The 15,417-nt window shown below is 35.7% G+C and overlaps 1 protein-coding gene across 1 annotated transcript; it reads left to right on the top strand.

Annotated features, from left to right (window-relative positions):
- Window positions 1–423: 423 nt before the first annotated feature.
- Window positions 424–14,486, top strand: LOC114106191 (nephrocan-like). Its single transcript, XM_027953020.2, has 3 exons — window positions 424–612; window positions 6,808–7,709; window positions 14,039–14,486. Exons 1-3 carry the CDS (start codon window positions 424–426, stop codon window positions 14,484–14,486), a joined length of 1,539 nt encoding a protein of 512 aa, XP_027808821.1.
- The last annotated feature ends 931 nt before the right edge of the window (window positions 14,487–15,417 follow it).

Raw genomic sequence — 15,417 nt, 5'->3', positions numbered from 1 at the left:
AACACCTGCCAGTTTCACTCCTACAAAAATGGTTTTAATATAGGGTCACAGAAAATTCAAAGGTTTTATGGCCCACTATAAAACAGCTCTTTGTCTTCTCCCACTAATCCCCTAGTGTCACGTTTAACAAAACAAGGAAACTACAGATAATAGAGGTGTTTGCAGATTAGCCTTCCAAGCCATAAATAACACAGGGTTTTGCTCACCTACAAATATTAAGGCAGCTTATCAATGTTTAAGCCCCTTCCTCTTTGTAATGGTTGCTAACATTTTAACCCGGACAATTTGAGAATTTTTTTCTTTCCTGTCTTCTTACATTGACAGAGTACACATTCATAAGATTCTATGATCAGATTTCGGGGTATAAAGAGTGAGACATCACCTAAACTCCCACCTGCTACCTGAGAGCCCCTGACTTGGAAGATGCATCTGCTTTCTGCTCTTCTTGTTTTGTTCTCTCTTAGTGACGGTTTCAGTCCTAACTGTCCAGGAAGATGTAGCTGTGATTCTGAGCAGTCGGTGCAATGCTACAGAGTGATGGAGGTGCCATCAGGTATTCCTCCCACCACCAAGAGACTCTACATCAGCCATAGCAAAATCCAGCACCTCCAGGTAACTATGTCATTCTACACTCAAGTTGCTGAAGTTTTATTTTGTGAGACAGTGTGTTGGGTGAGTGTGGAATTGTTAAATTTGATTTAAATATCATAATTTAGAAGCCCTAGTTACCAAGTTAGGGCAGTTGTACTAGCTTCTTGTTTGTTGTATACTCCTGAGATGGCATATGCCTCTGGGTATTTCTTTTTAGGAAAAAAAAAAACATGGGGAAAAAAACAGAATCTGCAATTAGTAATATTTTATTTCAATTTTTGAAAAAAAAAATTAAACTATGTTGTTGCAAAATAAAAGAAAAGAAGGGCCTATTTCTTAACAAAAAGAGCATATTGTCACTTTATACCCCTAGGGTTAAGAATAAGTCCTTCCAAGGTAAAACTTTTTATTTTATGCTATGCATGCAGATGACAGAGCATCATAAGGCTATCAGGATGAACTCAGTATATCAGAATAATTCACATAAACGCACATACCAGTCAAGTATCAGTGTCTTTGTGGAAACTAATACAGAGGAAATATATTTTTGTTGTGTCAAGTTATCTGCATATCTCGTTCTATGTTCTTTTAATTATGACTTTTATTTTTATGCTCACCTATCCATAGGACACTGTAAAGAGTGATATAAATTTTTCTAACTTTTACAACATGAAGGAACTTTTATGTTTGTTCTTTGCTTTTTTGAAAGGCATCAACAGACTAGGGTTCTCATCCTAGTTTTCTCAGTAATTAGAAAATCTTTGGGCCTCGCTTCTTACCTTTATAAAGTGAAAAGGCTGAATTAAGTAAGTGATTTCAGGCCTCTCCTAGATAGAAAATTCTGTGACTCTCTTGAGTTTCCCTTTCCTCTTTGCTGCTTCTCCCTCACAGAACCATCCTAAGAAAATACCTATTAATTAACCAGGTACAGAGAGGTAGCAGGTGGATATATCTTCCCATCAAATAGAGACAATCCCATCCTGCATTTGGTTAAAAAATTTTCATGTAGGTATCAGAATTTAATATAAGTGCCGTGGTATTTATGTCCAGGCTTAATAGGCATTGTTGCCTAGTTTCCAATACAGTAGTACCTAAAGCCAGAATGAGTCTGACCCTTTAAGGTCTAAGCATTTAAGCAAGACACCTGGTTAAGTGGTAACACATTTCAACTTGAGCTGTCAGTGAGTTGGCTGTCAACTAAGCCTAATAATGATTCTACTCTGCCACTTTGTAGCCCGTAAGATGAAATAATACCTCTCATCAAAATCAGATTGTCATTGACTTAGTTTCCTTAAACCATGGCATTGCTACTCCTCTGACTTTACCCTACTTGTCTCTTGGAAGGACAGTTCACATCAGAAAGACTAATGAAAGACAGAATTATTTTGTTAAGGAAGTAAAAAGCCCTGAGCAATGAAACTTCTCTTTTGAAAATGCTCGGGTTTTAAATGACCATATTTTTCTTGTCTTTGGTGAATACAATGTATATCCTGTTTATTTGGTTTGAACTTACAGAATTAAGTGCCTTTATTTACAGAGAAAAAGTGCCTTAAAATTTGAATCTTCAAGATTAATAAAAATTAGATATAATTATGTTTATATTAATAAATATATATCACATTTAAAATGCTTATATGACATTCCTATAAATCAACTATGTTTGGGACTATGAATGCTGTATTTGAGGCTGAATATAAAATATTAAAAATTCATAGTTTCTGCCCTCAGGAGAGATTTTATTTACACAGTTATCTGCATTCTTATTCTTTTGTTTTATACTGCGCCTCTGATCCCTTTCCTGCTGGCTGGTAGTCCCCCCCCCCCCGTCCCCCCCCCACCCCCCGTCCCCCCCCCACCCCCCGTCCCCCCATCCTAAGGCCTGCATCTTCTTGGGCACCTTTTTTTTTCAAGTTAGATACAGTCTTTTTATTTTCCCCCCTTTATTTTTATTTATTTATTTATTTTTTGTGGTTCTGAGGATCGAACTCAGGGCCTCACTCATGTGAAGCAAGCCCTCTACCACTGAGCTATAATCCCAGCCCTTCTTGGGCAACTTTAATGTCCATGTGCATGGCTGGTCCAATGTCCCAGTCTCACACTTCCTTGAACTCATAAAAACAAGTATCTACCTTTATTTCAACTTTATTTCAGCCATCCTGATTTTATCACTTAGTCATATCATAATCAAGTATCAGACTTCTTTACCGACAAGATCTTGAATTTGGTCATTATCTCCTTGTCTTTTAGCTGTCAATTATCTTTGTACCTTGTAAAGACTTCTTACCCTTTATACTTGCCCATGCTCTCCCAGATAATCAGTGTATTTCTTTTCTCGCTTCTTTCCCTACTAATTTCCTCTCTGCATTTCACAATTAGTTATCTCAACACCTATCCAGCAAGGCCTCAGTCTTATTTATTCTTATTTTCACTCTTATTTACTTATTATCTATAAATTCACTCATGTCTGGTTTCTATCTATGCCACACAGTTAAACTATTCTAAAGCATGATTGCTCACTTCTATTTTCCAGAAATTCTTACTTTTTTGCCTTCTGTGATACCATACTTTTATGTCCTCATTATTCCTTTCTTATATGTCTTTTCTATTATTTTGTAGTTTCCTTTCCTCTAATTCTCCTCCCTTTTTGGAGTATCTTCAAGGAATCTCAATCCTCAGCCATTCTTTTTCTTCTTACATCAGCTCTGCTTAGGTGACCTCATTGTATCTAAGTGACAATGGCTCCCATAATTGAATTTCTAATGCAGACTTCCCATGTTTCAGATTTATCCAGATGCCCACTGGACTTCTTAGATATATGAGAAGGATCTCAAAACCACATGTCCCAAACTGAATTCAGTCTTTTCCTCTAAGTTTGTGATCTTTTGTGACTCACTTCTTTTACTTAGCATGTCCTCAGGGTTCATCCATGTTGTAGCACTTATAAACCTTTCCTTCCACTTTAAGGCTTACTGGATTCCATTATATGTATATACTAAATGTCATTTATTCATTCATCAGCTACTGGACACTTGAATTGTTTCTTCTTTTTTGCTATTATGAGTGATGTTGCTATGAATATTCATATTTCAGTCTACCCAAGCCACTCCTATTTTGAGGCATGCAGGCTTAGCTCAGTTCTTTGTGTCCACACATGCAAAACATAACTAAATTTACCTCATTATTACCATTCACACAAGCCAAAGGACATTTTCTCTTCAAAGGCAGAGGACAAATGCAAATGTAGTTTGCACTTGCAGACAGTATTTTCAGACAATTAAAATGATTCTATTTACATCTTTTATGAAAGGAGAAACTGCATCTAATTTCTCCTTGGTAAGACACACATAAACAGTTTATAACAAGTAGTGGGATTATGAATTATTTTTATTTTCTTCCCATATTTTTCCAGGATTTTAAGATGGTTTTTACAGAACAAATGTTCAATTCCAACGTTATTTTACAAACTCTTCACTGGCTTGGTTTACACAGGTCTGAGGCCAGGTCTCTGTGGGTATATGGCACATTGGACCTATAAGGATCCCAAGAAGGGTGTGTGGCCCTCTACTGCTCAGAGTAGAGCCTGCACTGAATGGAAACTAGAAACAAAGCCTTTTGTGGGAAAGCCAGCAGGAGCAACCTTGTGCTCTACTTCACATTACTTGCCTTGTATTTTAAAGCAACATTGAATAAGCTGTCAGCAGCTCCAAGGTTAGCTCTAGGGCAAAAGCTTCTCTTTTCACATCTCGTGAATACATGCTGAGGCCATGGAAATTAAAAACATTAGGTCTGGCAGATTCTTCCACCCATTAATAGCTCTGCAAACCCCATAGGAAAGTTGAAAATCAGTGGGTATCTTCCTCACTGTTTGTGACACAGGACTTTATATTCTTGCTAGCAGGATGAATTTGGATGGGTGATTTCACTTTCTTAAGCCTTAGTTTCTCTGAAACAGCAATAATAATGCTATGTGTATATATAGGGCTTTATAAAGATTAAACTTTGTAAATGCTTAGAAAATGGTAGCCATTTTAATAATAATAATTAAAACTAATCTTTATTGAGTCTGACAAAAAAGAAAATGAACATGTTTTCTTTACTTAAAGGAAAAAAGCTAGCTACTAGATTCAGGTTAAAAATATGAAGTCTAGTTTTGATTCCCCTTAGTTTCTATACATCATAAATAGAAAGGCAAACAAACAGAAATTTTGACATCACACTTTGTCTAGTTCCAAAATAAATTGCCTGTCCAGATTCTTGTCATCTCTCAGACTTACCACATAGTCAGCAATCTTTCAGAGTTTGCTGTCATTTGCATACAAGTGGAAGTATTAGTAACATCAGGTTCTTCTTTTGGGAGTTCAGCAGTCCAAGAAGTAAAGATCCATGACTACAGCTACTTCTGAATTCATGTGACAGAATGGAACCTTTCAGAATGGAACCCAGATTAAAGATCTCTTGAATTTTAAGCAGATCATTTAACTTTTTGTGGCCTGAAATCTACCGCTGAAATGGTAGACTTAGACTTATTAGTTGATAAAATATTTGTTTTTTGAAAACTTTTTGATTTGTGTTCAGGTCTTGAGTCTTTTTTAAAAAACATTAATTTTAGGTCAAATGCAATAGAAAATGAAATGATGACACCAAGAAAGAAAAAGCTTTAGAGCACATAGACCTTATTCAGTTCTTCACTCTTTCATTTCCTAATACCCTTATCAGGAAGCTAGTGTTGATGAGAGCAAACTTGCAACATTATCAGAAGATTGATGATAACATATAAAAAAGCACTTGGGGGCTGGGAATATAGCTTAGTGGTAGAGAGTTGGCCTGGCCTGCAAACAAAAACAGAAGCACTGGCATTGTACATACTCAACAAATGCAAGAATAAAATTGCAAGCATTTGGGGAATAGACAAATTAATACAACTGATTAATTCTTAAGAAAATGTCAAATATTGACAGCAATATATAATGCAAGGCAGCTGCCAAAAAATTAGGAGTAAAAACTTCCATTAATGGAAATGTTAATCCCATCCATTTATGGGGTTTTTCTAAAAGAATAATATACTAGAAGATGCTTATGTACCATAATACACATCATATGTCTTTCCACAATATAGATACCTATAATAAATGTGATACAAAATGAACTCACTTTGAAGGTCATACATTGGTATTATAAAAGGGCTCAACTGCATAGTTATATCAAATATTTAAAGACTATCGATAGTAAAATTCATAAAATTGTACACTGAAATTTTCAACTAAATCAAATTCTACAGAAGATTGAAAATTTTGTAAATATTTAGCAACCTGAAGAAAACTTTTAGCAATTCTTTCTGTTTAAATACAACCATACTCTTACAACCAAATACAAATGATTGTATCATTGAAGGAAAAAAGGTGGATGTTAAGCTAGGAGGTTGGCAGACGTGGACAGATGGAGGAACTTGCAAAACATGAGGGAATATATCAGAATTAGTAATTATGTAAATTCTTGGAGAAGAATAGCATTAGTTCTGGAATATTTGGATGAATGAAGCTCTTTAGAGATGGCGGAAGATTCATTTATAAATTCGTTTCTTTGTGGATTTTTTAATTGGCAAAGTGCAAACCGTGGATAGGAAACAGGTAAGCTCATTTTCCAAATTATAATATAGCTGAAAATGTTTCTCAGGTAAGTATATCTTACTGATAGTGGAATCTAGAACATTTGAAAGTTTTAATTTTTTTAAAGGGAAAACATTTTTAAAATGTCATAATTTCAAAAGTCCAAGCAACTCAAATATTCTTGTAGTCTTACAAAGAATTACAAACTGTTAATAGTTTGGTGAAAGATTTATAGATTGTTCGATTTCTGGCTATGATAAGATAATGCAACAAAAGAACACTCTAGTGCACAATAGATCATTGTGCAATTTGTAAATACTTCTGCCTAGAAGCAAATTTGTGGGGTCAGAGAATACACAGTAAGAATTGGCCAATATTATATGTCTAAAGTGTGTGAAAGTGCTTAGAATATTTTTAATATCTTAAATGGATGTTAGAAATCATAAATAAAAGTAGTCAGGATCTAAGTATCAGCCCTTTTCCAAGAGGTCATTTTAAATAGAACCTGAAAGGAAATCTGGAGTATCATTAGCATCATAACAATAATTTATAAGGAATTTTTTCACTACAATCTTGTTTTTTCCCCTTCCTTGCCCCGTATCTTTTGTAGCAATCTAACTTCACCAGAATGTTGGCTCTGGAAGATTTTATTCTTCTGGCCAGTGGAACAGAGTCTGTAGAAAATGACACCTTCAAAATTCTGAATACCTTGAAGACCTTAGAACTCTGGAAAAATAAGTTAAGACGAGTCCCCAGTGCTCTCCCAGCCAGTCTCGAAGTGTTAAAACTAAATGATAACTCAATATATGTCCTACATGGATCAGATTTTGAAGGACTGAAGAAATTGAAAGTCCTTGAACTTAAAAACAACCTGATCTCCTCCCTGTCTCCCAGCATGCTCTCCTCCCTTGTCAGTTTGCAAAGTTTGATGGTGGATGATAACAATATAGAGTCTGTAACTGGACCCTTCATTCTTCCCCATCTGAAACACATGAGCATGGAGAATAATAAGCTACATCGTATATCAGGTGGCTTCTTTACTTCTCTGCAGTCTTTGCAGTTTCTCAGTTTCAGTGGTAATTTTCTAACTAAAATTCCTATTAATTTACCCAAATCCTTGCTATCTTTAAAGATGGAGAGAAACCAGCTCAAAGTGGTTAGGTTTCAAGATATGAAACACTTGGAGAACCTTTCCCATCTTTACCTGTCAGAGAACCTCCTCTCTTCCATTGATGGGGCACAGATCCTTGCCAATTTAACTACTCTTGAGGTATCCCAAAACCAACTTCAAACACTGCCCTTCAGACTACCAGTAAGGCTACAGAAGCTTGACTGTAGCAACAATCTGATCCAGAAAGTTACAGCACAAGACTTTCAGGACCTTCCAGACTTGAAACATCTGTTTCTGGACAATAACGTTGTCAGCTTATTTGAAGCTGGGGCCCTTCAGAAGTGTTCTCAGCTGTCCAACCTGGCCCTGGAGCAGAACCTGCTGTTGTCTATACCTTTAAGGTAAGTGAGTGCTGTCATTTATTGTAACTACTATGAGCATTTTCCAAAGATTGGGACATAGCAGCATATTGCACAAACAACAAAATGAGTCAGCAAACATAACAAAGGCTTAGGGATAGAAATTTTAAGCAGAGGTTTAGAATCTGCAGCCTTCAAACTGAATCCAATACTAACTTAATTTATCTCGTATGTAGGACAAGATTCCAACTGTTGATATCTATACAAACAGAATGTGATAATATTGTAAAAATCATCAAGACTTCTAAGTATGTGGTATAGATAACCAACAGGCAGAGCATGCATGAGTGGCCACTAGCAAGGATACCAGGAAAAATTGAGGGGGCATAGACATTAAAATTTATATTTTTAAAATCATTTACGTAGTAGTTATGGAGGAAAATCAAAACTTTACAGTGTAATTCTGTATTTGTTTTGAATTATTTATTGAGGAGCGTCATATTCTCAGTGCTCTGACCTTTAAAGGGCTTAAGCTGGCTCTGCTTATTTCTTCATGTGTCTGTATGAGTGAGTGAGTCCATCTGTGATGGTCTTACTTTCTGTTTTTGGCTATCTCTTTAGCTCTTTTTTTCTCTATTTTTTCCTTTCTCCTCACTTCCTTTCCCTCTCCCCTTCCTCATCCTTCTCTTTTCCTGTTTTGAAAACTTACCACATGTCAAGTACCAGGTACTTGGAACACAAATGTAATAAAAGAGATAAATTTGCAGTTTTGTACAGCTTAAATTCTAACAGGGGAAGACTGACAATAAATGTAATATATAAGTAAAGTATATAACATTTAGACCATGTTGATATTATAGTTATAACAACAAAAAAGACACAAATATACCAGGTCTGCAGAGTAGAAGATGGAGTGGCTGGTTGCCATTTTAATTAGGGTAAGCACAGTAATCCTTATGAAAAGGTAAGATTTCAGCAAAGACTTGGAAGAGGTGAGGGATTTAGCCATGAAGTATTTTTGGAGAAATGTGTCTTAAATAGAAGAACAGCCAACACTAGCCTCTAAAGCAAGAACAAGCCTAATACTTGCTATTTAAATAATTTATTTAGTAGCCTTATTTTATATTACTGAATGGTCCTACTTTAAGAAAAAAAAATGTATATAAAAATAAAAACCCATAAATCAGGATAAGAGGTGACTATGTCACATAAAGATATGACAGCAGGCTGTGACAGCCATGGGCAAAATGGTATAGTCAATGGACTTTTCTACTCAGTGACTTTTAGAAAGCATTTAGTTAACTAATCCTGCTAAGTTTAATGAGTAAAAACATCTTAATTATATACTCCTATGAGAGTACTTGTGTGTTTATAAGGGACTGGAGAAAACACAATGCTTTTATTCAGTGGAGTATATAATAAAATTGCAAACCTCAACTAGCCATAGTTCTCAAATCTGACTTCACAATATAATTATCTAGAAAAGCATAAAAAAGTATACTCATACCCAGGCCTTAGTTCAAACCAGTTAAGTCAGCTGCTCCAGGGTTGGGACCCAGGCATCGGTATTTTTGAATAGCTCCTCAAATTAATTTAATTTGCAGCTGGGATTGAGAACCACTCAGCAACAATGGAGCTTGGGAGGTGGGAGTGGGATTTTCATGAAGTTTAATTTAAGCAACACAACTGTATGTTCCATCAAGGAACTTGGCCACATAAGATAACAGAATTCCTGTGATTTTTAAGCACATCCCAGCATTATCACCCCCACTCCATGACTTTTCTTTATACTAGACAGTGAGAATTATCCAGAAAAGGTTCTCTGTGGTTTTCCTCTGATAAAGAACAAAAACATAATAATATTCATTCCCTATATTTGAGTTTAAACATTTTTATTTATGACCTTTAAACAGCACACCTTTTCTATTTATTTTCATGCTTCTTATTCATATGTAAAATCTGTACTATAAAATTCAGTTGTCTATACATAGTAACCTGCTCCTATTACAATAGGATTTTCATGAGCTCCTTCTTTTTCCTATCATCCTCCATTCCACAATTCATCTAGAACATAATAGTACATGATTTGGGGTGCACACATACTCAAAAAACATAAATAAATTTTGTGTTTATATTCACCTCAATAATAGTAAATGATATCTAGCATTTATTACATGCTTGCTAAAATCAGCAATGAAGTTGCTATAAATCCATTTGCTATTCTTTGTACTCTATACAACAATCCTATAAAAGTAAGTTCATTGTTTGACCTATTATTTTACAGATTAGGACACTAAGACTTAGAGGTAATAAGAAACCTGTTGAAATTCATTATCATAAGAGAGCCATGCCATTAACACAGGATACATTTATGTCTTTCCACAATGTCAGAATTTATTGAATAACAATAAATTCACAAGCTATATTACTTCCACTGGTTGTAATTCACTGAATACTCATGGGTCACTTAGTCCCAAGAGCTGACAATCATAGGTTCTTTATTCCAATCTTAATTTTATCATCTCTAACACTCAAGTCACAAATTACAATACTTTACATAATGATAAATAGCTTATGGAAGGGCTAAGAAAGGGTTAAGACAGCTACAGGATTTTTAAAGCCACACTGAAAGCAAAGACAGCAGATTCAAATGCAAAGAGTCACTGCAGGTAGTCAGATAAAATTAGGAACCAAAGAATTCTTTCAGGATGCAGAGCTGACAGGACACACAGAACTTATTCTAGGCCAGTGTCTGGATGGCAGGCAATTTGGAAAGAGGCTATGCAAGCAGGGAGATGGAGCCAAGCTGAAGTCTCAGGATAAAGTCAGTAGTTTGTGTTGTCTGCCAGCGTCATAAAGTGTTCACCAGATGGACTGATGACCGGTCAGTCTGTGCCACCATATCACCATCTTAGTTGTCTCTCCTTTCATGTGTTTTTTTTTTTTTTTAATTTTTTTTTAGTTGTAGGTGGATACAATATCTTTATTTTATTTACGTATATGTGGTGCTGAGGATTGAACCCAGGACCTCACGAGTGCAAGGCAAGCACTCTACCACTGAGCTACAATCCCAGACCTTTTCATGTGTTTTAGATGAGGGTTTTGCATTATTTGTGTCTGGTTTCCTTGACCTGGGTTTGATATACTCATGGTTCCATATGCCTCTGATTTAATTTGACAGGTTCACAGGTTGTCTTTTTTTTTTTTATGAGCACAATTCACTTATTTATTAGTTTTTGTCTTATGATTGTGCTATTCTGATGGTGGCTGTTTACTTGTACAAACAGGGATTAGTGGATTTTGCATCAGCATTTGTACTCAAGATGGAATAACTAATAGCAAAGTACTGCTTTGTAAAATGGAGTAACTAAGAGCAAGGCACAGCTTGCTCTCCATGCACATCCTTAATAAATGGATTTAAACACAGTCATTTAACTCCAGACCCAGGGAGTTTTAGCCACCTCATGATCCCACCTTTGTGATTTACTCTACTGTCAACAATACTATACTAAGAATAACCAATATATTCACCTCAATAATAGGTGAATTATATTGGGTTCACTTTTTGCTGCTTCACATTTCACCAATCTGCATCTTAGTGAACAAGTAGAAGTAACATCATGTCTTTTTTATTCTCCCTTCAGTTAATTCAAATTTAGAATAGCTTTTCACAACATAAGGCAGTTAGCATTTAATCTTATTTACACATAAGCACCATCTACTGGCAAAACCCAAAGAATATATGATGGTATTTCTAGAGGCATGTTTACCTTCAAATCACATCAATCTTTTAATATGAATCATATTTACATAGACAAATTATATTGAAGCAAAAAGTAACTGTCAAACATTTATAAAACCAGGATAATTAGTATTTTTTCTTATGACGTCATTTTGGCTGTAACTTCACTAGAAACATGAAAAAGGGGAAAAGGGAGGAAGGACGGAAGGAAAGAAAGAAAGGGAGATGCCTAAAAACATGTACAATTTCTGCAAACAGCCAGAACTGAATAATCGTATTTATTTAAAAGAAAATATGGCTTGTTAATTTTTATTAGCTAACATTTGTATGTGACTTCTGTGTAATGAGCACTTTCATCTGTTAGGGTGGAAAACCAGAAGCTTCAAGAACATAAATAACTTACCTAAAGCCACATAGTGGTAAATAAAATGACCCAAGTTAGAATGCAAGTCTTAATAAGTAGGTATTTTTTGACTCCGGTTTATTACACCATTTTTCCCCAATTAGGCCCTGTTGTCCTCTGCAATGGAAGTAGAATCTTAGTCACTGTTGCAACTAAAGTCTATGAATAGTTCATCTTTCCTTAGGGAAGTAACAAAATAAAACTATGAATAAGAGATTTTCCCATATATTTTTTTGGAGACTCACCTTTTATAAATTGGTATATGAGTAAAGTTGTATTTTCTTGAAGATTAACTTTAATACTGAATTTAATGCTCAAACCACTAAGTATAAAATATTTTCCCCTGGTAAATTAATCTACCTTGTTAGGTAAATTTTATCCCACCTAAGAAGATGATATTTTAAATAATTAAGGCTTTAAATAGAGTCATGTGTCACAAAACAATGATTCTATTAAGGATACACTGTGTATACCACAATAGTCCCATAAGATGATGTCATCCAGTAATAGTTGTGATGTTTGCACAAATGAAATCATCTAATGCCACATTTCATACGATGTATCCCCCTATCATTAAGTGTTGTGTGACTGTACTAAAAAAGCATAAATGCTTTTGTGTGTTGAGGTACTGTGTAGTTTGGGATATGAGTACAAATATAAAATGACCGATTTAATTAAAAAAGAAAAGAAAACCCAAGATCAAAATTTAGGCTAACTGCCAATAATTTAGGCTAACTGAGAACATTTTTAGGAATGATATTCATAAAAGAATAATACTATAATAAGCAAAGGTAGTACTATCATAGAATATGGTTAACTTGTTTGCTTTCTCTCTTCCATATAGCAATAATATAGCTGGGTCTGCCATAAGTTTCTGAATACTAAATACATGAAGGTCCACCTATATGTTCAAACTATATGCAAATAATGTAACAGAAAGAGTCTCTAGTTCATTCTGATTTTTGAAAAGATTTTTTATCAATAGGCATTAGCATGACATTTATCAAGCTGATATCCAAAGTATTAGAAAAAATTTTCCTCCTGATTATTATAAATAAACAACTGATCAAGGTTGGAAACTTAGTGTGCCAAAATTAATTTATTTTTTAAATTATAATTGCTATAATTGCTCAATCAGAACCATGTCTAGACATAAGAACATAATCTGTTTTCACATATTTGGGGTCATTCGACTATATATTTTTCTACTTAATATTATAGAATTTTTTTTCTTTTTTCCCCTTTTCTCTCTTTTTTCTCAAGTACTGCTATAGACTCCCTCATGCATCTTAATTTAGTGTGTCATAATCATGTGCAGTTGCTAGTCCCTTTTGATGTTCTCATTATCCCAAATTTGGCAGCGGGAGTCCTTCCAAGTGGCTCCTGTGTTCATGACACATGACTCAGTTGATTTTTTTTTTTTTAATTGAACTCAGGAGCCCTCACCCACTGAGCCACATCTCCAGCTCTATTTTGTTGCTCAGTGCCTTGCTGTTACTGAGGCTGGCTTTGAACTCGTGATCCTCCTGCCTCAGCTTCCCACGCTGGTGGGATTACAGGCATGTACCACCATGCCCCACTCAGTTGATTTTTAAAAGTTGTGTTAAAATATACCTAACATAAAATTTACCATCTTAATCATTTTCATCTTATAAATCAAAACTTTAAAGAGCTTTATGATTAGGAACCAGAAAAATCAGGGGGTTAAAAAATAAGACCTATGACCTGAGGTGCCTGGTAGCTCTAGTAGCTTTCCAGGCATGGTGCTCCACCCTGTCTTGGTCTTCTTGGGAACAACCTCCCATCATGCTGAATTGTCTTCCAGGGGCTGTTCCTATGGGGCCAGTCACAGGGCCAGCCCTGTCTCTCTAGTCACATATTATATATGCAAGGAAGCTAAGAATACAATTTTTCTTGATGATTTAGGTTTTAATTTTGTTTTCATTGTGTCTGACAAGATACAGTTATGATGGTTCCACAATTGTTATTTTAATAAATACATTAAATTTAGGTTTAAAAAAAAGAAAGTAAGACCTATGAAAAAGAGTTAAAGACCTATAGGATCAGACAAGTTGGTGCTTATATTTAACTTTCTAACATAAAGCTTTCGTTCTAACTTGATAAGAATTGTACAGAAGAGGCAGGTGATGCTCAGTTTCTGGTGCCTTGATGGTTGAGGAATGATGGTTGTGGTCTCCTCTCCCATCCTATCTTCATACTTTGCAGGCTCCCCAAGACCTTAGCCAGGCTGGACCTAAAAGGCAATGCAATCCAGGATATTGCTGAGAGGGAGCTCAAGGATCTCAAGCAGCTTCAGGTTCTAAACCTGAGGAACAACAAGATCTCTGCCTTAGATCTCAAAGCCTTGGAGGGTCTGCCTCGCCTCAGGCACTTGTACCTGGATGGAAATCCGTGGAATTGCACCTGTACTCTCCTAAGAGCCAGGGAGATACTGAAGGCCAAGGGCACAGATGTGAAGGGAGGACGGTGTGCAGCCCCAGCAGAACAGCAAGGGGAAAGCTGGATGTCTTCCAAGAAGATTATGAAGCAATGCGAGCAGCACTTACACTTGACCGAGAAAAGCAAAGAGGTCAAAAAGAAACCCAAACCGGAAGACTCCTCCAGCATCAAACTCATCATGGACGATGATGATTACGATTATGAAATAGATTAAGTATGAGCTTTGTTTACCGCTTAGAAAACAATTTTCAACATTTAATCTCTTAAGCAGAAATATACTAGACTTTAGATATATAAGCTTCTCTTTTGTAAGTAGTTTTTGTTTTCATTTTTTTTTTAAAACAAAATGGGAATGAGGGTTAAGATAAGTTGAGGTGGGGATTAAAGTAGTAGAAAAAAACATTAGTAACAGGTTGTTTTCCATTTTAAAAGTAATTTGTTTATGTTTTATTCTGAAACCTAGGCAAATAATAATGTCAAATAAAATCTTACATAACTAACTTCCTGCAAATAGAGTATTTTATCAAGTAAGTTAGGATTGGTATGATAGGTCTACACTATAAGCTGGGTACTACAGGCTTTTTGGCTATATGCAATAAAAATGACCTCTGATTGACTTAAGCATAAAAGAACTTACTGGAAGGATTTGGGGTAGGTAAATCCAAAGAAAAACTGAAAAACAAAGCAAGGACATTGCGTTAGTCATTGTCACTATGACAAAATACCAAAGATAAACAGCTTATAAGAAGGAAAGGTTTATTTTGGCTCATGGCTTCAGAGGTTTTCATCCATGGTAGTTTGGCCTATAGCTTTGGGCCCATGTTAGAAAAATACATCATAGTGCAAGCACATAGTAGACAAGGCCTGTTCACCTCCAGGCAGCCGGGAAGCAAAGAGAGAGAGAAAGAGGCCAAGGTCCCAATATTTCTTCCATTGGCATGCCCCAGTGACCTAACTTCCTCCAACTAGGCCCCACCTTTTAAAGGTTCCACCACCTCCCAATAATGCCACAGGGTGGGAACCAATCTTTTGACATATAGGCCTTTGGGGAAATTTCAGATCAGAACTCCCCCAGGGCTTCTTGCAGAAGGATGTAATGGAGAGACCCATAGCTTCTTCCAGAGATTTCCTGCTACAGAATGAAG

The sequence above is a fragment of the Marmota flaviventris genome, chromosome 6 (assembly GCF_047511675.1).
Source record: "Marmota flaviventris isolate mMarFla1 chromosome 6, mMarFla1.hap1, whole genome shotgun sequence".
Lineage (NCBI taxonomy): Eukaryota > Metazoa > Chordata > Mammalia > Rodentia > Sciuridae > Marmota > Marmota flaviventris.
The sequence above is the reverse complement of the archived record's forward strand: the minus strand, read 5'-3'. Positions and strand labels throughout refer to the sequence as shown.

What these genes read in the sequence shown, in the direction of transcription:
- LOC114106191 (XM_027953020.2), top strand. Translation starts at nt 424, where the DNA reads ATGCATCTGCTTTCTGCTCTTCTTGTTTTGTTCTCTCTTAGTGACGGT. An exon ending in GCAAAATCCAGCACCTCCAG is followed by an intron (nt 613 to 6,807) that starts GTAACTATGTCA and finishes TATCTTTTGTAG; the next exon opens with CAATCTAACTTCACCAGAAT. An exon ending in CTGTTGTCTATACCTTTAAG is followed by an intron (nt 7,710 to 14,038) that starts GTAAGTGAGTGC and finishes CATACTTTGCAG; the next exon opens with GCTCCCCAAGACCTTAGCCA.